The 25,924-nt window shown below is 39.8% G+C and overlaps 3 protein-coding genes across 3 annotated transcripts in view; 2 read left to right on the top strand and 1 right to left on the bottom strand.

Annotated features, from left to right (window-relative positions):
* The window catches only part of LOC119411943 (serine/threonine-protein phosphatase 6 regulatory ankyrin repeat subunit C-like), a 1,101,338-nt gene that overhangs the window by 759,821 nt on the left and 315,593 nt on the right, over positions 1-25,924 (top strand). The gene's annotated exons all lie outside the window — the stretch shown is intronic.
* lrrn2 (leucine rich repeat neuronal 2) lies at positions 3,199-5,972 on the top strand. The gene has a single exon (XM_037678915.1). The coding sequence runs from the start codon at positions 3,199-3,201 to the stop codon at positions 5,548-5,550; it is 2,352 nt and encodes a 783-aa protein (XP_037534843.1). The 3' UTR covers positions 5,551-5,972.
* The window catches only part of elmo2 (engulfment and cell motility 2), a 29,349-nt gene continuing 13,273 nt past the window's right edge, over positions 9,849-25,924 (bottom strand). Inside the window, exons 10-22 of the mRNA XM_037678949.1 lie at positions 24,269-24,304; positions 23,871-23,921; positions 23,086-23,208; positions 22,534-22,653; positions 22,340-22,444; positions 22,140-22,248; positions 19,707-19,843; positions 18,412-18,575; positions 18,072-18,184; positions 17,880-17,987; positions 17,677-17,759; positions 17,493-17,570; positions 9,849-10,794 (exon numbers count right to left, since the gene is read on the bottom strand). Coding sequence (XP_037534877.1) covers positions 10,594-10,794; positions 17,493-17,570; positions 17,677-17,759; positions 17,880-17,987; positions 18,072-18,184; positions 18,412-18,575; positions 19,707-19,843; positions 22,140-22,248; positions 22,340-22,444; positions 22,534-22,653; positions 23,086-23,208; positions 23,871-23,921; positions 24,269-24,304 — 1,428 coding nt within the window. The 3' untranslated portion in view covers positions 9,849-10,593. The remainder of the gene's footprint in view (positions 10,795-17,492; positions 17,571-17,676; positions 17,760-17,879; positions 17,988-18,071; positions 18,185-18,411; positions 18,576-19,706; positions 19,844-22,139; positions 22,249-22,339; positions 22,445-22,533; positions 22,654-23,085; positions 23,209-23,870; positions 23,922-24,268; positions 24,305-25,924) is intronic.

Here is a 25,924-nt window from a genome sequence, read left to right as displayed (position 1 = left end):
TATATATATATATATATATATATGAATGTTTCTGTTCAGTGCCCTGAGATGACTTCTGTTGTGACTTGGCACTATATAAATAAATTGCACTGAACTGAATTATAGCACAGTTGTTGGAGGTTATGTAGCTGTGTGTTGGAGGAAATTAATCCAGCCACATCTGTTTCTTCTACTGCAGGTTGCATGCTTCTTAGTATCAAGAAGCCCCGTCAGAGGGATTCCTGTTTTGATGGTGGATAAAAATCTAAACTTTTTCAGGCGATGGTGACCTTTACTTGAAAGCAGTCAGACAGGAACAGGGCAGAGAGAGAAAACAGAAGGTCCAGACACGAAGCAGCCGGCTGCAGCAAGGATCTGCAGACTGAACAGTCGAAACAAAAATAGATCCAGTCTGAGAGGGTACAGCAGGTTTCCTCAGTCCAGTTAGACCAGTCCCAGATCTTTTAAAGTGACCAAACCATAGAAAGCCCATTAACAAGAATACAGATAAAGGCTGGTAGATTGGTTCCCATAGCAACAATGTCACATGGCTTCTCAGCATGTGCAAGCACCATTGATTAAGCCCAAGAATATGTATTTAAGACAGATTATTAATTTTTTTTTTTTTTTTTTTTACTTCCTCTAGAATGACTGGCAATAAAAAATATACTGTACATTTAATTAGATTTTGAATATTTTTTCATTTAAATCTTTAGGACAAAAATTATTTCCCAATAAAACTAAAGTTTTTATACAAGAAAATATTTAATTTATTCAAAATGTCTACCCATCTGTTTACACTCCCTCTGATTTCACACTTGTTTGTCAATCAGTGACTGTTCACACTCACTAGTGGTCTTAAAATTATTATTATTATTGTTAATAAATATCTAAAAGATCTCCCCAGAAAATTGACATAAAATCACTTTTATTTATTTTTTTATTTTTTTTACACAGTGCACCAAAATAGAAGTCCAGAAACATTTAATTAAAATGAAAGTCTGGCATTCGTTAAATAATCTGTATCATACCATACCATTTTATTTATAGAGCAATTAAAACAGCGACAAGGCCAACCAAAGTGCTGTACAAACAGAAAAACTGGAAACGCACAAAGCAACATACAAAATGAAGTTAAATCAGAATATAGACATAAAAATGTTGCAGATAATAAATATGACAACTAACCTGTGTGAAGCAAACAGGTTCAAAACACAGATCCTCTGGTGTTGAAAGCTACGGAATAGTAGTGGATTTTTAAACGGGATTTGAAAACCGAGAGGGAGGGGGCCTGTCTGACAAGCAGAGGTAACTCGTTCCAAAGTCTTGGTCCTGCTACAGAGAAAGCCCTGTTACCTCTGCGCTTAAGACGAGTTCCTGGAACTGTGAGGAGCAACTGGTCCGCTGACCTCAGGGAACATGGTGGGACATACGGCTGTGGCAAATCATAGAGATGGGGGGGGGAGGATTCTGGATCATCTGCTGCCTTTAAAGACAGTTTTACATCAAAATCCTTTGGTGTCAAGAAATTATGGCGTTGGCAACGTTTTACCTAAACCTTGAAAATAATGTCACGCACAATCTCATGCAACGTAGCAAAATTAAAGTATATGTTGGAGATAACTCTCAGTTTCTACCACATTAAATTTCGACTCAGTATCTGTAAAAATGATGGAGTTGTAACCTTTTATGTGTTTTTATAGGTCAGTTAGCTGTGGCAGCCATTACGAATCAGGTTGATTCCACAAGTGAACCAGTTGTGGCTGTTCAAATAATTATTTATGGAAAGTTTCATTAACATTTCTCCGCTGGTTCATGAGGTATTTTGGTGACAGACACGTATGCAGCTAATATGATCATCTTCTTCCGCCTTTTGGCAGCAGGCAATAAAAAGCTCTCCTGACAATTCTTATTTTATTTTATAAACAGTTCATGTTTTTGTCACATGTGAACCGAGTGAGAAATTATTTCATCCAAAGAATCACAATTTTCCTTTTGTTTTATTTAAACTATAAGCGCAGTTAAACGCTAACAAGCAGCGTTTTCAGCATTCTCTGTTACGCAGCCTTGATAATGAGATTAAAATAAGATACTAAAAAATGATGGAGGACGCAGAGAGCATCAGTCAGTCAGTTATTGGGATGCATCATGACGCAGTACTGTGAGCGTTTTGTACCATGATTGTTAACGCTGTGAATTTAAAAGTCTACCAGTCACTGATTCATGTAGCGATATGTGATCCAGCAGATTGTCTAATATGCGGACGACTGATATCACAAAAGGTCCTTGGGGTCTTTTTAAAAACGTTACATAATAAATATGGTTAGTGGGAGGCCATGCAATGACTAACACAGATTGTGAAGTACTTATATGAAATATTTACATGCTTGCTACATGATTTCATCACTCCTGCACTCCTGGCTGAAACCTACACTAAAAGTTGGAACAGAACACAATTTTTCTCTGTCTTTCTTCCACCAGTAATGTGTGAAACCATCTTCTCACGGGTTTTACCATGATTGTCGTCATTTATGTGCCTCTGCCAAAACGGACTTTAGCTTCTTTTCAGAGGACAAACGCTCCTCGCCGGGTTATTTCAGTCTTTTCTGTCCATTTTCTCTTTTTCATCGCTCCATTATTGTTCTAAGCGGCAGACTATTTCTGCTTTTATGAGTCATTGAAAATAACTTGTTATTCAAAAAAATATAACATCCAAATTGAGTATAAATTGTTGGAGAACTGATGAGATGTTAAAAGTAACGAGTCTTTGTGTAAGTGGAGCATTGAGACTTTATTTAATGTGTGATTAGCTAAAGTTTTTCCTCTTTTTTTTTTTTTTTGTTTGTTTGTGTTTAAATACTTATTTGTCTTTACTTGTGTTTCTGACAACAGTGATCCAGAAATGAGTCGCCCACCTTCGGTCAGCACATGAGCCCAATGCTGTGACAACAAAGACCATCACCAAGCGATTCCTGTCCTGCCACTGCGCCCAGAGCCACTCACAAAACAAGACGTTGTGTAGGAAAGGTTTCAAAAACATTTCAGGGCTTTTTTTTTTATATTTCTCCGAAGCCACAATGTTGAGAGCCTTAACAGTAAACCATCTGCTCCACAGTTACAATTAGCTCACACATCTCTCGGCCAAATGATTCATCTTTCCTCTCCGTAACAAAGACTTCCTAACCTTGTCTGAATCAGTTCCTGAAATCTGCGAGGATTATGAGGCCGGCTTTAGTGCTTCTACAGTCACATTGTCTATTGTGTGTGTTCACTGGCGTGTGTGTGCCCATTGCTGTGGGCTCACTGCCTCCTGCCCTGCCATGGCACGTTACCTGCCCAACGAGGTGTGTGTGTCAGATCAAGCCGTGGTTCTCCCCTGATTCAGTCTACCATGAGGCTCCCACTGTGGACTGCAACAACTTGCTGTTGACCAAGCTCCCCTTGCCCATACCGCTGAACACACACACCCTGCGCCTGCAGAGTAACCTGCTGTCAGTGCTGGACACTGCAGTGTTGCACGAACTTCCCAACCTCACCGACCTGGACCTCTCCCAGAACCGCTTCAGTCGTGTCAGGATGATAACTCAGAGCATGTCCCTGCCTGCTCTGCTGTCCTTACACCTGGAAGAAAACCATCTCAGTCACCTTCCAGAGGAGTCATTCTCTTCGCTGCCAGCTTTGCAAGAGCTCTTCCTCAGCCATAATAACTTACATTCGATAGCACCTGGAGCCTTCTCAGGTCTTGACTCTCTTCTCCGTCTTCATATCAACAACAACAGACTCACTACTATTGACCCAGTGTGGTTCAGGGCTTTGCCTTGCTTGGAAGTTCTCATGCTAGGAGAGAACCCTGTGGAAGCCCTGCCTGAAAAGGGTTTTGCAACCCTAAAATCCCTTCGGAGCCTTGTCCTTGGTAGTATGGGTCTGAAAGGCTTGGCTGAAGAAGCACTTCAAGGGCTTGATGGCCTTGAAAGCCTGTCTTTCTATGACAACCTTCTGACCAAAGTCCCAAGACAAGCCCTGAAGAGAGTGCCAGGACTGAAGTTTCTTGACCTTAATAAGAACCGCATCAAACTGGTCGAGACAGAAGACTTCAAAGATATGTTCCACCTAAAGGAGCTCGGTCTCAACAACATGGAGGAGTTGGTGTCGATTGAGAAAGCTGCCCTGGAGAACCTTCCAGAGCTCACCAAGCTTGAAATTACCAACAACCCGCGTTTGTCTTACATTCACCCTAAGGCTTTTTCCAGGCTGAGCAGGCTGGAGAGTCTAATGCTGAGCTCTAATTCTCTGAGTGCTCTGCACCAGCACATTATCCTCTCCCTGCCGAGTCTCCAGGAGGTCAGCCTACACTCCAACCCACTGCAATGCGACTGCCTGTTTCACTGGGCTGCCAGGGACACCTCTCATTTTCACATTAAGAAGGACACGCAAATGAACACACCAACAGTTCGGGTGGTGCGTTTCATCCAACCCAAAGCAACCTTGTGTTCTGAACCTCCAGAACTGAGAGGGCGCAGAGTGCGAGAAGTGTCTTCTGGAGAAATGTCTGCCTACTGTCTGCCCACCATTCCTGCCAGTTCCCTCCCTTCCTATGTAGGGGTTCAAGAAGGAGGGAAGCTAGTTTTGCACTGCAGAGCACTTGCAGAGCCACAACCTCAACTGTACTGGGTGACCCCCTCTGGCCTCAGACTTGGACCCGCACCAAGCCAGGAAACAAAAGGTTTACCAGCTTCTGTCCTCTGCAAAAACACAACTTCTGATGGATTCAACCGTTTATCTGGTTCCAGTGTCCAGGCTCAAGATGAAACTCCCTGCCAGCTCTTCAAACACTACCAGTTACTGCCTGAAGGAACTCTGGAGATCAGCAAGATCACACCCCGAGAAGCAGGACTGTACACCTGTGTGGCTGAGAACGCATTCGGAGCCGATACACGCAGCGTTACAGTAGGAGTACACAACAGAGGGAAGAAGCGAAAGAGGGGAAAGGCAATTAAGCTAAAGAAGTTTCAAGCAATCAGAGCAGATGTCAGGTTGGAGCTGAGGGAGGTTGGAGAACACTACACTATCTTGTCTTGGCAGAGCAGACAAAACCTCCTCTCGACCCGTCTCTCCTGGCAGGCCGTATACTCAAACGCTAACGCACCAACATACACCACCCGTGTCCTTGCCGGCGTGCAAAGCTTCAACCTGACTCACCTGCAGGCAGAGACATTTTACAAAGTGTGTCTCCATTCAGGGATTAGTGAGAGCTCCAAGCACACGAGTCAAAGATCGAGAGAGAGCAAAAAGCCTCAGTGTGTCTCGTTCAGGACGAAGGTTGCCTCACAGGCTCAGCCTAGACTGCAGCTCAACCCGCAGATGACCTCCACAGCAGTCACTTTACTGCTTCTTGCTCTCATACTGCTGCTAGCAGGGCAGGTTTGGGACACCGAGCCTGGCCAGGAGGTAGGAAAGAATCCCAGTACGCTCTGTGTTGACATAAAGATTCCCAAGACTGTCATCATCACTCAAAAGACAGAAGAAAACAATGACCCAGATCAGAGAGAGATGCCACTTAAGGTCTGCTGAGATCATTGCAGGCGAGCTAAAGTGGCACTCACATCCATACATGAAACACGGCAAGTATACACTTGAAGCTCGGAACAAGAGAAAAATCACAGATGATGGTGTAGAAAGAGATTTGTATTTATTTTATATACAGTATAAAGTATATATTGTTTCCGTGTTGAGATGTGCCGTAAAGACTGTTTATCCACTAACCAGGAAGTCAAAACTGGACAATCGTACTCCTGCTAAGCACGACAGGAACAACTGAGCTGACCACCAGACTGAAACAAAAGAGCTTGATGCAATGCAGAAACAGATATTTACAGAGAAGAGACGCTCAGACCTCCAGGGTTCCACCGTGTTTAATGTCGACACGTTTCCACAGACCGAAACATAATTTCTCCAAGCTGATAAAAATCTGCATTGTGACTGAAGCTGAATGACCTTTCTGTTTGTTTGGACAGTTGAAGTCAAGGTGATTGATGTAAACAACGCTTTTGCTTAGCTCTTACTATCTTGGACTGAAGTTGTCCACGTTGCAGTACTTGTATGTATGTATACTCATTCAGATCCTGATAAATTCCTGATAAAACATCTCAAGTTCTGTTTTAAAATAAAAACCATTTAAAAGTCATGCCTATTTTGAGCTTTATAAAAAACATTGTTGTCATTATCGTCTTGTGACATTGAAATGTACGTTAAAAAAATATAAAATTATTTGACAGGAGATCAAACGTCACCACTATGTCTTTATCTCTTTTTATGGCTTTTCCCCCTTTTTTAATGTAAAATAAGCATGTTTGCTCAAGTCATCTGAAGCCAACTAGATAAGTACAAGACGCAGTGTGTCCCCTGCTGGAAGAGACATGAAACTGAGCAGCAGCTGTAGAAAACTCCCAGGAGCTGTTTGTTGTAGACTAAAAAAATTAAAATTAAAATTAAAAACACCCAAAGCATGTTTTACCAACTAAAACCAAGTACGTTTCCAATAACAGTTTAGGTTTGTAAAATTATTTATGATCATTGTACATGAATTTAACACCTACAAAGTAATGTGATGAATGAAAATACCAAATATGTGTAATTTGTTATTCACAATTACACTTTTTTTCCTATTTAAGTATTTATATTCTCAAAGTAATATATTTAGTTTAAATTTTTTAGGACTGATTCAACATTTTTGCTACTGTTAGTTCTCAAGTTAACTAATTGGTTGAATGAATTTAAAAGTTCTTGTTAAATGAACCAGTGTATCTATTTACAGGTTTTATCAGTTGCCTGAAATATATTTAGTTTTATTTGCTTAATAAGACTGATACTACAAAAAAGCAACTAAATCATGTGTAAAAAGAAAGAAAAATTAAATACCGATTTATTTTTTTTATTAAATAAAATCGGTTTGACTCATCCAATTAAGATGAGACAGACTCGACATAAATAAAATATTTATTCAGACCTTGAAAATGTGCAAACACAGGATAGACGTTTTAAATTATAACACCATATTTGCTTAATCGGTAAAGAAAGACCAAAAAGTGAATGGAAATTTTATTCCAGGTTTTAATGTTTATCCAACAAGTTGTTTTGAGTGTGGAAATGTTAATGTTGCAAAAATAAATTAAAGTTATAGAAGCCGAAGTGAGAATTTGAAAAAAACATATTGCTTCAAATACATTTTGTTACAAAGCAGAGTTTAATGTAGTTTCCTACTGTCACAGAAATTTTAGTTTTAAAAAGGCAAAACATTTGAAATTAGATGTTTGAGAGGGCCACATTTTCATTGTCTATAAAATACTACGGTAGTTAAACTATCGTTAACATATGACATCCAAAAGAAAAGGCTAAAGTAAAAAAGCAACAGGCAACAGGATTTGTTAGGACTTTGTATTTATTCACACTAAACATAATACATATCTCCATTAAGGCAAGACAATACTGTATATACATACAATAAACTAGATTTATATCATATTCAAATATTTACATAATTTCTGTCATTCTTCTGTAACACTACAGAGTGTACCGGTAAATAAAATGTTACAATGTCAAAGAAAACTAGATGTGAAAACAGCAAATCACACCGTTAGTCATCCAAAGCAACAAACCTCACGAACTGGATCATACTGTGGTTGTTGGAGCCGAACGTAATGTCTGAACATAGCTAAGTGGTTCAGTCATTTACTGGAATAAATCTGGTGACCCCGAGAGCTCAGGGCATCATGCAGATAAAATGAAAATATAAAATGACTAATATTTTACATAAGCTTGCAGCGTTTTGCACATTTCAACCAGTTAAAATGTTTAAACATTTTAAACATCCGTTTAAAAAATATATTTAAAACACACACGCACAAAAAAAAAATATCTCGCACATATTTCTTCCCACAAACAAACATAAAATTATTGGCAATTTTCAGATTGCGTTACAAGCTGACATCATAGTTAGGCGACGGAGCTGGTTTCTTTCCAAACCAATAAAACTACCATATTTTTTGCCGTACAAGTCGTACCTTTTTGCATAAATTTGCAAGTCCTGCGACTTAAATACTGAAGCGACTAATATAAGTTGTTGTTTTTTTCCTTCATATTTTTAACCCAATTTTTGGCTGAGGTCTGACTATTGCATTCATTCTGACATGGAAAATATTTAACACTACCATTTTCAGCCACTAGAGGGCCCTCGACTAATATGGCAAGCCAAGTTTCTCATTAATAGGTAAAAGTGGCTATTAATGAGACACTTGGCTTGCCATACAAAGCCACCTTAGCCTCTCTCCAGAACTCCTGGAGCAAACATCAAATCAGCTGCATTTCGCCACGCCGCCCAGGTGAAATGCAGCTGATTTGACCATTAAAGTGCATTTATTAAGGAAAAGTTAAACAGAGACACACCTTTACTATAATGTCCAGCAAACAAATAATTGTTTTTAAGTGTTAATCTTGTTAAATTCTTGTTAAAGTCCTCTTGTGCACGCTCCTGCAGCCGTCATTTGGCAGCCAATTGATTTTTGGCACATCAGCTCACATTTCCTGGTGGTCAGCGGTGACGCATAATAGATGCGACTTAAACGGCAAAGTGACTTATTTATGTTTTTTCCCACTTTATTAGACATATTTGGACTGATGCGTCTTATACGGCGGTGCGACGTGTACGGCGACAAGTACGGTAATCATTTCAGTGTAAAAGTCGCATGCTGACTCATACAGACTCCTGTCACAGCAGAAAAACGGGCAATCATTTACAAAAATATAAATCTATAGTGCATTAACAAACAGAAGCAGGGATTTACAAGCTGATGAGAACAATGCAAGTCTCAAGAAGAACGTAAGACGAAGTAAACGATGACAAGAAACGGTACTTTAATGTTTCTGTACACAAAGCAAAGTGTGTTTTGTGTACACAGACATGACACAGGAGCAGGGGTAGACCGTACAGTCTTTGGCCTGTTATTTTACGGATCAGGTTTAGGTTCGGTCAGAGCAGCCCTGGAGTTCTGTTTGCTTGCGAAGAGAACGAGAACGCGTTTAAATGAACCATTTGCTAATTAATTCCAAGCAGAAACAGCATTGTTTATCTTTTTATATATCAGGTAAGCTAGTAGAAACAAAGTCAATACATGACAATGTTAACGAAAAGATTTTAAAATTAACAAATGCTTAAGATCACAATATAATGTAGTTGTAGCTGATTTAATCACTACTGGGCGTCAGTTTAGATCTCTGATGAACATTTAGCATGTGGAGCAACAAAAGACAACACAGAATCTGAAACAGTTTACTGAAAAATCAATTCATTCCTCTCGCACGTATAAACAATAAATAGGCACAAAATATTAATATTTATAAACACACTACTGAAAGACTGAGGATTTAATAACTAATAACAACAAAGTTAAAGTGTTTCCTCCACAGTTTATGGTTAATAATCTCTACAGGTATCATAAACAGAAACATTCGCTTCTACAACTACATCATACAGTGATGTCACATGTTTAATAAACCATTCTAGCTAAAAGTCTTACATGATGAGCATCAGAGTGATAAGGCAGTGACGATGATATCATTCATGTTTAACATGTTAAAGAGTTAGAAAATTGACCCTGGCACAAATGAGCTAAAAGCTCATAACACATTGAGATTATTCAACATAAACAGGAATCTCACATTCAGACTTCCGCACAAAAAAAAAAAAAAACGACACCTAATGTAGGCAACAATTATCACATGTCATTTCTTGTTTGTTTTTTTTCTAATAGTATTTTTTTTTATATGACAAGTTCACATTGTAGAACAGCTGAAGAAAAGGCGTGCTCATCTGGTGAAGCGTGTGAGCGACACAGTAGTTGGCAGTAAAACAAAACGAACCGGGCCAGTTAAAGCTCAGTCTGCAAACTTGGTTGTGCTTTGCCATCTGCTCGTACCCATCCGGTGCCGCTCACCAAATGTGGCCGGGACCTGAGCCGAATTTGGGCTGAGAACAGGGAAGTTTAAAACAACAACAGACCATGCGTGATGATCTGAATTTAAAGATTCAGCATCTGGACTTGGGTTAATTTTAGTCCCATTTAGTGACATTTTTTGGAGCTTGTTTACTGTACAAAGATCATTAGTGGTTAAATTCTCAATTAAATGGTAACAATAATGTATAAAATAAGTTAAACTGACTACGTTGTTCTGTAATGCTGCACATTTAGAGCGGTAAGCAGTTTTTGAGCAAATACAGGACTTAAAATGCAATGATGGCTACTTCCTCTGTTGCCATGGAAACCACACATTGCTTGGCTGATCCAATTTTCCTTCCTCTACGGTAAAAGAAGGTTTTGATTTTTTGACTTCATATTTTATTTCTGCTTTTGAATTAGAAAACATTAAAATTGGAGGCTAAACTAAATTTAGCACGGTGGTGAACTTTGACCTCTGGTTTTTCTTTGAAGCTATTTGGATGTCGGGCAATTGCACTGTATGACAAACACAGATCAAACTGGCCTTTTCTTCTCAAAAAGATGAATAAAACAATCCTTAATCTACACATGCATGCATCAGGCGCACACAGAAACACACATCTCAGCTGTAGTTGTAGGTGAAGTTGTAAGAGCTAGGCTCCTTTGGCACGGGAGGAGGAGCTTCTGGGATTGTGATGTTCTCCAGGTCAAGGAGGCGGAGCTTCATCTCCATGCTTATAAGAGTATCTAGGTCGCTGCGTGTCAGGTCACTGCCCATCTCCCTGCCCAGCAGCGCACACAGCCCGTCAGTCCAGATGCAATACTGCACACATACAGAGGAGCATTCAAAGGTGAGGGCTGTGCCACGTCAACATCATCAGCCCCAGAGGCTTTGTAGAACGCTTGTTTCCAATAAAGGAACAAGCAAATGTTCATTCTATTATCGACTAATAAAATACAGGACAAAGGTCCAACGTTAAAACTGTAATAATTTTTTTATGAAGCAATTAATTGTTTCAGAAGATTTATTGTGTGCACACTGAAGAGTTACTTTGTTTTTGTTGCTGCTGCACAGTATGTCTTTATCAGCATTCTTCAGTGATTTTGGACAAGTTTAAATTTGTGTGGCATTGATTTAATTACAAACACAGGCATAAAACCCATTTGTGCATTAATCATTTAACGCCTCATCTTAAATCATCTCTCCTGCTGATTTACTTCTTCTGGTATCACCAACTAATCATTCCTTTGGTTTGTCATACCCCTCTGGATACACTCGGGTCAAGAAATGTAATTTCCAATCACAACCCTCCACAATTATCAGTGGGGTTCCTCAGGGCTTAGTCATAGTGCCTTGTTTTTTTCCTAGGAAACAATATTCAGCTTCACTGTAACTAAGACGGTGCCCAGATGTATCTGTCTGTTAACCCTACTTCTAAATGTCCACCCTCTTTCTTGTCTTTCTGTTTGGGAGAAACAAAGAACTGGTTTTCCAAGAATGTCCTCAAACCTAAGGATGAAAACAAATGTATTTTTGTTAGTCCTCAGTCTGGGCGGCGTGATGGCTCAGTTGGTAGAGCTGTTGCCTCTCAGCGAGAAGGTTGCTGGTTCAAATCCCAGCCCAGGACCTTTCTGGGTGGAGTTTGAATGTTCACTCCGTGTATGTGTGGGATTTTCCAGGTACTCTGGTTTTCTCCCAAAGACCAAAAACATGCATGTTAGGCTGATTGGTAACTCTAAATTTTCCCTAGTGAGAGAGAGAGTGAACGGTCGTTTATCTCATTTACTATGTGTCCCTGTGATGGACTTGAGACCTGTCCAGGGTGTCCCCCGCCTCTTGCACAGTGACTGCTGGACATGGGTACCAGTGACCCCCGTGACCCGAAAAGGAAGAAGCGGGTAAAGAAAATAGATGGATGGACAGTCCTCAGTCCATCCTCTCGAAATGTCCTTGTTGATGAGTTTAGATGTCATTGACATAGAATACCTGTACAGTAGTCCCTCGCTACTTCACGGTTCGTTTATCGCGGACTCGCTCTATTGCGGTTTTTCAAAATACGAATGGACATGACACACAATTGGCCGACTGATGGATGAGCCGCACGATCGGGATAGAATTTTTATTTAAAATAAATTATTTTAAATTATTTAGCACCTGCCTGCTGCACCTTTGTGAAGCCCATACTACAGGATAAGCTTCTTCCTGCAGCTAATCAACTGATCAGCTGTTCTCCGTGCAGAACGAGAAGTGGGCGTGGCCAAGACCGCTTGCAGGTGGCTGAGTGCAGTCGTAACTGAAAGAAGGCAGGGAGCTGAAATCATGTTGTTCTGTGTTCTTTTAGAGCATTTAGAGTTTAGAAACATTGTTTAGAATATTGTAAGAGTGTGGGAATGTTTAAAATGCCTTTATATATATATATATATACCAAAATAGACTACTACTTACTACTTGTACTACTATCCCTACTTTGCAGCTTTTCACTTATCGCGGGTCTTCAGGGTACGGATCCTCCACGATAAACGAGGGACTACTGTATTTGAAAAACCTTAATAGTCTCATCCTTTCTGCTGACTTTCATAACTCGTCTTTGACAGTCACGCTCAACCAACATGCTACTTTCATTCATACTCTTTTCTTTTGTTTTATTGATTACTTTCATTCTCTTCTCTGTTCAATCATACAAATCAATTTTAAAAAGCTTGAATTGATCCAAAGCTCTGCTGCCTGTTGTACCTGAACACATCGCTTCCATTCTGAAACAGCTCCACTAGCTGCTGCACTGAATTTAAGCTTCTCCTCCTCCTCTTCAAACCTCTCCTTAACCTCACTCCTCCATACCTCTTTGTGATGCTCCATTCTTACACTCCACCCTGAAGTCTCAGGTCTTCTTCTTCCAAGCGCTTTATTCAGTCTGCCATCCCATCTACAATGGACTTGAGTCTTCAGCCCTGTGCTGCCACTTTTCATTGAACCAGGTTTTATTTTAATTCAAATCCTTTCTCAAAACTCTTTCTTTTCTAAAAGGGGTCAACTCATAAAATTCCACTACATAAAATTCATAAATACTGGATACAGTATGAACTTGCAGATTTAATTTAACTTATTTTAAAATATGTTTTGCCTGAAGTAAGTGTCTCTAAAGTGTAAGGTGTCCTTGAGTGATCTGAAAAACAGCCACTGTTCAAATCTGTTATAAATATTAACAGCCTAGGGTTCATTGAAAGAATGCCTGCTGCCTTTAAAGCCAGAGTTTGGAATTAAAATCATCTTATGATGAGAAAAGACAGCAGTTTAGTCAAAGTTTGTAAATTTTATGAAATATTGTGAAATGTGTTAGTGCTTGAAGTATGTGTTGAGGATGAAATTTGCCTCAGTTATAGCCATTTTTGTCTTGGCTAAGTCAATTAGCTGTGACGGATAGCTTTAATTAGGGTAATTAAAACCCAACTTATGATTACATTTTTAAAGTTTGAATAAAATGCGTGCAGTAGTTAATGACATATTTTGCTAAAAGGCTAACAGAGTAAATGGTAAGAATGCCAAAGATGTAAGCAAAACTCTTGGACAATAAGTAGAGTTCAGAGTATGTGTTGGGGATTATGCTCTGCTACTACCACACTAAATTTTAGCTCAGTATTTCTAAAATAAACAGATATATTGCCATTGTGGGTATTTTCTAAATGGACTGTACTTATATAGCTCCTTTTTATCTTATCAAGACACTCAAAGTGCTTTACACTACAATTTACCCATTCATACAGAACTCTACTAGAGATCTACAAAGCTAATTGAACAAATCATTCTAAAGAGACTAATCAGTGCTTTATCACATTCATACACTGATGGGACACACATCAGAGGCAATGAGGGGTTCAGTGTCTTGCCCAGGGACACTTCAGCATGTGACTGCTGGTGGACTCGAACCCACAACTCTTGCATTGGAGGACGACTGCTCTAACCACTCAGCCACAGGCGTCCTACAAGGTTCTAAGGTTACTTAGCTGTGGCAGCCATCTTGAAATTTGTTTTTAAAAGTTAATCAGTTGTAGGAGTACAAGAGTTTCATTCTAATCTGTCCAGAAGTTCATGAGATTTTTTGCTAACACAAACAAACAAACAAACCCATCCATCCATTTTCTTCCTCTTATCCAGGGTCGGGTCGTGGGGGGTAGCAGCTTAAGTAGGGAGGCCCAGACTTCCCTCTCCCCAGCCACTTGGGCCAGCTCCTCGGGGGCATTCCCAGGCCAGCCGAGAAACATATAGTCCCTCCAGAGTGTCCTGGGTCTTCCTCTGGGTCTCCTCCCAGTGGGACGTGTCCGGAACACCTCATCGGGGAGGTGTCCAAACAAAATTTAAAAAAGAAAAGTTAAAAATCAATCGACTGTACTTCTATTCTGACGCTGAAGACGTTTCGCTAATTGAACTAACTTTCAACTTTCCAAAACTTAACAGTGCAGCTTTAGATCTGATTCTCAGCCAGTTCCACTTCAATTCACACCGTCATGCAGGCGACCAACACATCTCTCCGTGAGCCAGGCAGACAAAGAGCCTAACAAGCCTCCACTGAGCAGGGCGAGTAGTTCCAGTGTGAATCTAAATACACAACCAGGCCTCTCAAGCAGTTTTATAAAGTTTGGAACGCCACGCAGTCCAGACATTGGTGATTTGATAAAGCCTCCAGGATGGGAAGCGAAACATCTTCAGCTTCAGAATAGAAGTCCAGTTGTTTGCTTTTTAACCATTTATTTCAGGGACTGACCTTGATGACTACAAATCTTCACCAGCAAACCAACCCACACACACACAGACAGGCAAAAACATTTTCACCTTTCGCCTTTGGCAGAGGGCAGCAATTAATATTTTCAAGTGATGTGAACTTATCGCAGCAATTTCCACAGCGTACATCACGTTGTGCTTCCCGTCTTCTTCACACAGAATGCCCTCCCTCATATTCGCCGCCTCTGCACTAGAAAAACCTCCTGCTGTTAGGTGCATGTGTGAATAACAACTGCTGAGAAAATCTGGACCAGATTCTCCGCACTTTCTGGAGAACGTTTTTTTTTTTTGGTGCTCATGTGTGAAATTAGTTTCAGCAATTCAGCCTCTGACTGTGAAAGATGGTCACATTTTCTCCTTTTTGATCAAGTGGTGTGGTGTTAAAAAAAAAAAAAAGTGTTTTTGCAGAAATTCACCATGTTACAATAAAATTTATTTTTCAGCATGTGGTAACCTCACCACTTAATTCTCTTTAAAAATAGGTGTTTGATAGTGCATTGATAGTGAGTTGGTACCTGGGTATGAGAGTCATGGTTAAGTACAACAAAAAATGAAACTAATGCCAAATTTTTTAAACACTATAACGCTCCCAGAAACCGAGACAAATAAATCAAACAAGCCTCATTAGTGGGGAGGGTTTAAAGTGCACTAATGTAGGATTTGACAAATGGTAAGCTCTCTATAAAATAAAGAGTAATGCATGCGGCACATTATAAATCTGTCGAAAAACTATTACACAGCAATACAGCAATCTATAGCAATGGCTTGGACAAGTAAAGACTTGTATAAACTTGACCTTGATTTGTGACCTTGACCTGCAGTATGGAGCTGGGGGGTTTAAAAATGTACATGACACTCTAGTAGTGATGCATGTGTATGAAGTTTCATTAAATTATCTTGAGCAGATCAGAAGTTATGGGTGGGACAAAAGAAAATCTGTCAACAGGGGTTCAAAAAGGTCATACTTTAATGTTTTTTAAAAGCATCTGAACTACAGTATTAATAGTAACCCACAGGATATGAAAGGCATCCAGAATCTAACTTGAAAAATATTACTTAAAATAAGATAAAACAATAAATAAATAAAAACGAAGGTTATTTTTCAATAATTTAACCAAAACTTCATACAAAATAAAAACACAACACTGAATATCATCTCCCAATATGAAAATAATGAAACAAATAAACAAAAAAAAAAAATTCTAATAATTCATAAAATGTGAAACTAGGCCTGTCACAATAAATTTTGCAGGGTGATTAATTGTCTCAGAAATGATTGCGATAAACAATAATATTATTTGAAGTTTGACAATAATTAGTAATTATTGTCAAATTTGTTTTGCATGTAGTACCCGTTTTCAACCACCGGATGGCAGTATAAGACTGTTTGAAATGAAGGATGGCTAGTGAGGGAGAGAGCAGTGTGTCTCTAAGAAAAATGGGAGGGAGGCCTCTTGACGTGACATGAGCTGTCTCTCTTGGGTTCTCAAAATGGCGGACGCTCGGTGTAGTTTGAGCTCTTTAGCATAACATTTTTCACACAAAGCTTTTAATAAATAAATAAAAATCAGTAAACAAGTTATCGGCTTCTTTTTGCAGAGAAAAACGTTATACACGAAGGCACGTTTCAACTGTGAATTTTGGAGCTTCGACAAGATGGAGGTTTTTTGTCCCCCCCGAAGTCAGCCTGTTAGCTTAGCTCGTAGCTTAGCTTCTCAGTTTAGCTGCTTTTAACGATCCAAAAACGCAGTTTTGGATCGTTAAAATTGATTTTAAAGAGAAAAGAGAAAGGGAGGGGGTCAGTGAAGAGCACCGGAGTTGAGCTTTTTGTCATCCAGTGTCTTCAGTAGAACGAGAGAGACACGAAGAAACGATAAAGCCAATAAATGAAAATGAGATTGAAATTTTTAATTTATTATGCGATTAATTGATTTATTGTTTATCGCGACAGGCCTATGTGGAACACTCTTAGCAGGCTGAGTACTAAAGTTAGTAAAACAAGTCTTGATACCAGAGATACCGAGTCAATATACAAATGACTTGCCAGAGTACTTTCAAGCTGTTGCTTACATGATACAACTGCCTGCCATACACAACCCTTCCTGATCATCAGCACCAGTTCTTTTTCACACATCTGATTCATATTAAAGATGGAGACGTTTCCTTTTACATGTTATTCAGAACCAGTCATACTTTGTTTGGCGTAGTGTGTTTAGATTTAGTTTCTTTGTCTGAATATTTTCTGTTGGGGGCGTTGGCAAAACGCAGTTAAATAAAAAAGTGCGCCCGCTCTGGGAGAAGTGATCACCTGCGAGTGACACATTTGTCTTCAGTTCACCCAAAACCTCTGCACCAACCCATCACAGTGCAAATACATGCACTGTTACACACCAAATTGTTATGATGTTTGTGTTTTTTTTTTTAAATTAATTGAATTTTGACAAAGTTGTTTTGACAAAACGTCATTTTGGGATTACGATAATATAAAACCTGAATATAAATGGATGTGGAAACATTATAAGAAATTCCTGCAAAAAGCTGAATTCTGTTTATGTGAAAATGAAAACAGTCAATCTGAAAAACATGAACACCTCTATTCAAGGCTCCCATGCTGAGGAGGCTAAATGTATTTGTTGTCCCCTATTAAAACTAAATAAACAACTCTCCCCACTAATCTGAGCTGGGAATTTTCCCTGGCTGTGGAATAACAAGGTTGAACACTTACTGAGTATAAATCAGTTTACCTCATACTTGTTGGGGGCAACAAAATTGAGCGTTTCGTCTGGATCATAGAGGACAGAGAAGGCCAACTCCATCACCTCCTGAGGGAAGCAAACAAGTTAAACAATACTGCAGCCACACTGGGAGGCAACAAAGAATAAAAAGACAGAGTGCATGTGGCTATAAACCAGATGAAAATGTTACTACCTTGTTTTGTTTGAGAGCGCTTTTCTCTTTCATATGAGGGCAGTCCTTCCCCGTCAACACAGACTTTATATCCGAGACAGGAACTGAAGGGAAAGTAGGAAACAAATAAATAAATGTGGGCTGTCTACCTCCTGACAGCTAACATGGTCACTGTGCATGTTGTAAAAAATGTTAGCTAAGAGATGAGGAACGTTGTGTCTTACTCTTATCGCTCAGTAACTCAAAAGGCACTTCACCCTGAGGTGACTCGTCTAAGTCCCCATAGTGCAGCACTTTGTGATTAAGAGACAGTCTGCAGAACCAAAACTTTTCTGCAACAACAAAAACAGTCTTAGATGGTCATTAACGACTCTTTTCCTGCAGAATTAAAAAAAAAAAAAAAAAGGGACGACTACCTTGCCTCCGACGGTTTCCCAGTTTACGAAAGCAGCTTCCTTCACACAGACGGTTGAGTCGTTGTTGCTTTATGAGTTCTAAGATTTCAGGCTGAATTCTCTCCCGCAGCTCACTGCAGCAAACACGGCATATAAAATGAGAAGGGAGCGCACTGGCCAGCAAGCATACAAACAGCGTACTATTACATAACGTAAATATAAGAGAGCAAAGCAGGGGGTGGATGTAAATTAAGTTATGCAGCACAGAGGTCTGAAAGTGCTCAGTGAAATTTACTCCACAGTCCACCACATATATACTAAAAAAAAAAACTATTAGAGCTAAAATAACAGTTTGACTGACATGATGGGTGGAGACTGGAAGTCGTCCTGGCTCATCCTTTCTGACTGTCGCAGACGCAGAATCTCTGAATAACTGAGGCCTCGCAGTTTATTCTTCAGCTGGTCTATAGATGACGGCTTCATGGCCAGAGCCCTGGTGATCTGTTCACGGACCACCTGCATCACCTGGGGAGGCACACACACACGAACACACACAATAAGTGAAGGCAGCTGGGTAAAGACATGTGGACTTTCATAACAGAAAGAAATGATGAACAGCTTCATTACTCCTGTCATTTGTACTGTTTTCAGTTTACCTCAGTTCTTTTATAATGAAGCAAAATTGTCGGCGTTAAATTCACAAAAGCCTGTTTTCCATAATGACAGAGTCAATCTGCAGACTGACACCTTCTTCTTTTGTTGCAGGCATCAATTATAAAAAGACAAGAAAAGCGTTCACGTTTTCTTTTTTTTATGTCTGGTTAAGTAGAAACCGTCATGCATTATTTAATGAACCATAACCTTTTTTTTTTTTTTTACTTTCTGCTTCACTGAGCTGTTTAATAGGCAGAACATAACAGCATTAATACATGTCAGCATGAAACCTGGTGGTTCTTCTGCTCATACTGGACCAGCGTCATCTAGACAGATGGTGGTTGAACGGCATCACCTTCTGCATAACCTCATCTATTCAACAGAACTGAACCAGAAGCATGTGGTGTCAGCCTAATTCTAATTCACATTAGAATTGATAAACTGCGAAAAAGCTGCTAAAAGTTGTGTTTTATTACCAGGGATACTAGAGTTAATGTTTGGGAGATGTTTTTTTATTTTTTTATTTACCTGTATGAAAACAGACGGCAAAAACAAAGAGAAACGTGTTTTATTACTATTTTAATTTTCTTTTTTCACCTTCTGTTTTCCCAGCTCTTAGGTTTAATAGCTGTATTTAGCTAATTATCTACTGACCTTGACATCATGGATTTATTTTCAAAAGAAAAACAGCAAAGCATTTCTGTGGGCATATTTTGGTTTTAAGCCAAATACAAAAAGCAAGCTCTGTAATGTGAGGAGGGTGAATATAAAAGACTTACAACAAAAAGATGGTGGTCGAAGGCACTAAATTCACCAGTCTGAAACTGGTAGATGATGCATAAACCAAAACCATACACGTTCTGTTTGGAAGGAGTTTTTTGTTTTACATGAAGATAATACTGTACACTTTAGTACCTATACGGCCAAGGTTTGTCAAAGTGAACGCCAACTATGGCATCTGCAAATAAACAGAACGGCTGTGAGAGCGCTTTAATGTCGAACCTTGTTGAAGTCCTCAGCTGTAGCTCTCATCTCCTTCCAGGTTTTATTGAGCAGCTGAATGCAGACGCAGAAGAACTCCTCCCATGCTCGGTCATGGGTGAAGAACATGGGGTGATAATCGTTGCAGCCTTCGTTCGCTAAAGAAAAGAAAACATTTCTGTTGTAAAACGCTGATGTACACTGGAAGTGGAACCTAAAATCACAAGTGTATGTTGGTGAAACGCATAAGTGTAACCATTATATGTGAAGGGGACAAGTCCCCCCCCCACATTAAAAAAACGTTCATTTGGACCCCCCACTTCTACTATAAAACAGTTCAGGCGGCGCAGTTTCTCTTTCTTCGTGAACAAATCCATTCCACTTGATTAATAGAATACTCAAGCTACTAAAACTCCACTCCAGGTTTTCCAGGTTACCTCCAACTCTCCGTCTCTTCCTGCCTCTTGCCTCGGCAGAAAACGCGCACAGGTGGAGGAGGTGGAGGTACCTGTGTTACTCGCTCGCCAATCTAGCAGCTTAGTGCGGGCAGTTGTTGACCAGGGGCTTGATCATGAACATATATTCATGTTAGGAGGATGCTTGAGAGGAGCGCTACGTCTGTAGCATGTTAGCTTAGCAGTAACTGTGACGCTGTGAGACGCTGTGTGTTCAGGTGCATTAAAGTTGAAATGTCTTTAAACCCCCCACACCGTATTGTCCTCAAGCTTCATGAGAAACATCATTTAGATGAGTGGTGTTGAACACAAGTAAAAAAAAGTCCAGTGGTGATGTTTTTTATTTCTCTATAAAGACAAATAGTGCCGATCTGACACTCTGTATTAAAGTTAAAATGTCTTTAAAATCCACAGATGAATTTAAACAAACTTGGTGAGAAACATGCTTTAAATGTGTGGAATTAAATGAAATCTAGGTGAAATGCTGCTTTTTTGTACACCTTTTTTTACGTGCGCACACATGTGCACGCGCGCACACACACCTACATACATAATTGTGTCCCCCCCCCCCCCCCCACACACACACACATTACGGATGCGTCTGACGCCCTTGGTGAAATGTCAGTACAGTAGTCCCTCGCTACTTCGCGGTTCGTTTTCGCAGACTCGTTCTACCGCGGTTTTTCAAAGTAAGATTGGACACGACACACAGTTGGATGATTGATGGATGAGCCGCATGATCGGCATGGAATTTTTATTTTAAATAAATTATTTTAAATTATTTAGCACCTGTGTGCAGCCCACAATTGCAGACAAAGCTTCCTCCTGCAGGTGATCAGCCGATCTCTACTCTACAGCAGAGAGGTGGGCGTGGCCAAGAGCGTCAGAGAGCAGAAATCATGACATTCTGTGCTCTTAGAGCGTTTAGAGTTTAGAGACATTGTTTAGAATATTGCAAGAGTGTAGGAAGGGTTTAAAACACCTCTATATATAATGTGTTGTGATCATTGTACGGTATGTTCCCATACAACAAAATTGACTCTCTGCATTTAACCCATCACCACCAGGTGGTGCAGTGGGCGGCTATTGAAGGCACCAAGGGAGCATTTGGGGATAGGGTGTGCTGCTCAGAGACACCATGAGATGTGCAATGACTGGGGGTCGAGCCTGGGACTTGCGGGTCCAGAGTCGGCTGCCCTGCCTCTACCCCATCTCGGTCCATATTCAAGTTCAAAAATACTTTATTAATCCCAGAGGGAAATTAAATTAAATAAATAATTATATGAATAAATAAAGGTGTTTTAAACCCTTTCCACACTTACAATATTCTAAACAATGTTTCTAAATGCTCCAAAAGAGCACAGAATGTCATAATTTCAGCTCCCTGCCTCCTCTGCTCTTCGCCACCTGCAAGCGCTCTTGGCCACGCCCACTTCTCCGCTCTGCACGGTGAACAGCTGATCAGCTGCAGCAGGAAGTTTATCCTTCAGTGTGGGCTGCGCAAATGTGCAGGAGGTGCTAAATAATTTTAAATTATTTATTTTAAATGAAACTCCGTGCCGATCGTGCGGCTCATCCATCAATCAGCCATGTGTGTGTCATGTCCAATCTTATTTTGAAAAACCGCGATAGAGCGAGTCCACGATACATGAACCGCAAAGTAGCGAGGGACTAATGTACTTACTATTTGTACTACTATTCATACTCTGCGATTTTTCACTTATCGTGGGGCTTCAGGGTACGGATCCCCCACGATAAACAAGGAACTACTGTATTTAACTTGTTGACTGCCATCTGAAAATCTTTAAACAGTAAAACAAACAAATGGCAGAGGCCGACTCAACATTTTATTTTTTTAAAACATCAAACGGGGGGGGGGGGGGGGGGGTGTCATGTAATTTGAACATAAAGTAACTGAAGACACTTTCAACTTTGCCCCGTTTAAAAAACGCCTAAAGAAAATAATAGTAGCGCGGCAGCTACATGCGGATCTACTCACGCAGTTCTCCAACCTGGAGTATCTCACAGAGCATCCGAGTCAGATGGATGGCACAGCGACCAAAGGGACACTCGTGTTTATCCTCCCGGCTGCTGTTTTCCAGAACAATCTGTCGTGATTGAGGAGACGTGTTAGATGTGTCAGACTCCTTAAACAAATTCTATCAAGAGAACAAAGTGGTGTCTGTGGCCAACACTAACCCTGATGTACGTATCCTGATGAACTCTGGCCAGATACAGCATGTTATCCAGAGCCAGCATCCCAGGAGGAGTCTGGGTAAAATCCACGGCTGGGTTCACATGGTTCTGCGTTTGAAGCCAAGAAAAAGAAAAGAAACACTTAACTTTTTCTGTCCGACTCTAATTAGGCTGTTAAAGAGAAATCGGTTGCTCACAGTGAATCCTAACATCTTGTAGTCCTTGGTGTACATGGCTTTCCTCTTCTCTGTACCAGTGGGATCGTTTTCACCATCAAAAGCAATCCGACGCAGCTCAAAAATAATGTCTCTCTGAGCCTGTAAATGAAAAAAAAAAAAAAAAAATTTTAAAGAGCTTAGCTGCATAAAGAGGGAAACATTTAACACCAAAGCACCAAAATAATAATAATGGACACAATAAAACAGATAGACCAATCAGAGATGAGCAGATGGCCTTCACTGGCAAAACCCAAAAAACAAGATCTTAATTTTCTGGTCTGCTTGTTACGCTTGAAGCAGATCCATCAGAAAGTCATCTCCCCTGGTAGGGGGTTATCTCTATTAAACGCTCACAGCGTGCAGACTATTACCATTCAATTAACCGTGTTGTTCATTTAAACATACCACAGAGGACTGCTTACATGTTTTATTTTCACTTTATTTTCTAAACTGCATTTGATAGCACTGAAACGCATTATACAAGGATTATATGGCATTTTGGGTATATAAAGAGTCAACTTAAATGTTTACCTGGTCATTGGGGTCCATTTTGGTCATCATTCTTTCCTCCAATAGGTTGAAGGTCAATACCTGCAGCACATACAGCTGATGTGCCATTTCTGCTTTGATTGGTCGATTTCCTCTGATGACATGCTGGAACAAAACAAGCCAGTGTTTACAGCAAAGTGTTGGCATTGATGCAATGTATGCATAAATGACATGTCATATTATGGGATGCAAAACAGCACTTTCCAGTAAAAAAAAAAAAAGGCTTAACCAACTGCAACGATCTGTACACGCCACAATAACAATCAGCTGCAACTCAAAGAGAATTAACTAAAGCAAAGTGGAATTGCAAACTGGTGAAAAGCGAGACACCTCATCAAACGTGCACAGAACGGCAAGTTTTGTTCAGAAAAAGCTAAAGGTGCTGCCGGATACTGGAGCGCTGCCATTTCCTCACTAACATTTGCATTTCGCAGCCAATTCAAGCAGGCGTTTCTTGACAAATGCCAGAAGGAATCACTTTCAGAGCAGATTTTGGACTTGGTGCCATTTCACATTTACCGGTTTCAAGTCACAGCTTTCCAAGGGAGGGAAGCTTTCCATTTCCCGAATGCTCACAAACTTTTAGTTCCAGGGATAAAACTGAAGTCTCACAGTCATATAATTTCACAAGTATGTTTTGGTGTAACTAGTCCCAAACAAAATATTCTAAGAGCACGCTGTGTTCATCAAAGCTCGTCTGAAAGTTTATCAGCCGCAGAGCATTTATTTTGATGCGCAGCTGCAATAATACTTGCACTGATACTTACGTTCAAGATGATGGATCGAAGGTGTTTCTGAGCCAAAGTGCTTGCCATTTCCTGCAGATGCAAACGGGTCAAAAAAGCAAATCAAATAAGATGATTTATGACACACCAAAGCAGCACCACAGTAACTTCACTGAAGTCCACAGAGATAAAATGGAAATTTTTATACCCTGAAGCTAAATTTCCATCACTGATTTAAACCATTTGGTCCACAAACCCTCTTCAAACATTACATTTAACTTGATTCTGTCAGCAGAGTCTGCCTGCTGCTGCAGCAAGCTGTGATTCTGTCTTAATTTGAATGGATTATGCAACGGTTGGCCGTGACACAAAAAGAGCTACAGAGTGAAAAAGAAGAAGAGCTGTGGGGCGGCATGAGCTGCTGAGAGATGCATACTCACAGTGAGGTGCTGCTCCAGTGGGTTAGTATACTCCTCCTACAAGTTGATGGCAGGGAGGAGGGACATGTTTGTGACAGTAATGGAAACAAAAAAGTGCAAACACATAGACCATGAGATACAGGCGTACATCGCCGGCACAGCATGCAAGGGACGATGAATCATCACAAACAGGAACATCAGACAGTCATAATATAGCTCGCATGCTATACGTGTATCATGGCTATGCATATATTTGTTTCAGTATTTCATAGTAATCAAATTAAATCCATCTTTCATCAACAGGCATCTTGCTTCTTTGCATTGTACAAATAACTTGACCCTTTTCATCACCAAAGGAAAAATAAAAATATAATGTGGAAATGCCTAAATTGATCTTTTACAGGGAGATACAAACTAACTTAGTAAATAAAGTGTTTTGGTTTGTAATTACAGTAATTCAACAGTGGAGTTAAATGCAGTTGGTACTGTGGGTCTCTGCAGCAGTTTTCTCTCACTAAAACTGAGTCAGGTCGCCCTCTAGTGGCCAAAAAAGTATCTAAATATGAAGAACAAAAGCACAAGCATCCTCTTTTCTCCATCCTCACAGTTACACCAAATCCAAGGTCATTTGGCAACATTTTGTTTTGTTCAGATAAGATATTTAAATATTTTTAAAAAACCTATACCCATTTCTTTCAGTTCAGTGTAAACTGATTTTTTTTTAAGCAATCACATCCTACGTTTCAGTGAAAAAGTGAAAATTTGTTTCCTAAGGCCGTGCCAGCAGAGTAATTAGCATTTTAACATTTTCTAAAATTATTCAGACCAGAAAATAGCGCATAAAGAATGTGTATACCTAATCTCTGGCCTGTTTTAGCTAAGTAAGCAGCAAATTTCTGTAATAATTAACAGTATGATTCTTCCTTGGACAAGTATAAAACAACGGTTAACTTGAACAATAGTTTTAAAGTGTACAATATTAGTTGTACTCCTCTTCTTCATGAATAAATCACAGTTTATACAAAAAGCATACGTAACACACAAGACAGACAGTATTACAGTAAACAGTACAGTGAGAAATGTGTTAAGGTTAAACAGTCAAGTGACAACAATGCTGACAAATTAAACAGTGCGGCAGTCATAACAGACAAAAGCTCTCATTCCTTCAGTAGTTTTACATTTGTGTTGCAAAGATATTTGTTTCTTTTTAATCTGAACGAAAAAGAAAGTGAAGTAAATATTTTTAACCAAAAATGTAATTACATGCTAAAGGAAGTTTCACTTTGAGGGCAATGACTGGTATTAAAGCAACATTCGTTCTAACACCAGTATTTAAACTACATAATATAAGTCACAATAATTATCTGTCTACAGCCTGGCACAAGGGAAAAAAAGATCACTAAAAAAATACAAAAAAACTCCCATGTCATTGCCCTACATTTGAATGGCTGGACCGAGTAGCAATTTCCAAAGTAAGTTAGACAGGTTTACATTAATGCAGCTCCGTCTTTATCAGTAGTTTTCCAGCAGCTAGTTTGTGTAAGATACCTTTGGCTTGTAGCAGCTAGTTTGTGCAAGACACCTTTAGCTTATAGCAGCTAGTTTGTGTAAGACACCTTTAGCTTGTAGAAGCTAGTTTGTGCAAGCTACATTTAGCTTGTAGCAGCTAGTTTGTGC

This window comes from Nematolebias whitei, chromosome 7 (genome assembly GCF_014905685.2).
Source record: "Nematolebias whitei isolate Nwh7 chromosome 7, NemWhi1, whole genome shotgun sequence".
In the NCBI taxonomy this organism is placed as follows: Eukaryota; Metazoa; Chordata; class Actinopteri; order Cyprinodontiformes; family Rivulidae; genus Nematolebias; species Nematolebias whitei.
This window is presented reverse-complemented; position numbering and strand designations above follow the sequence as displayed.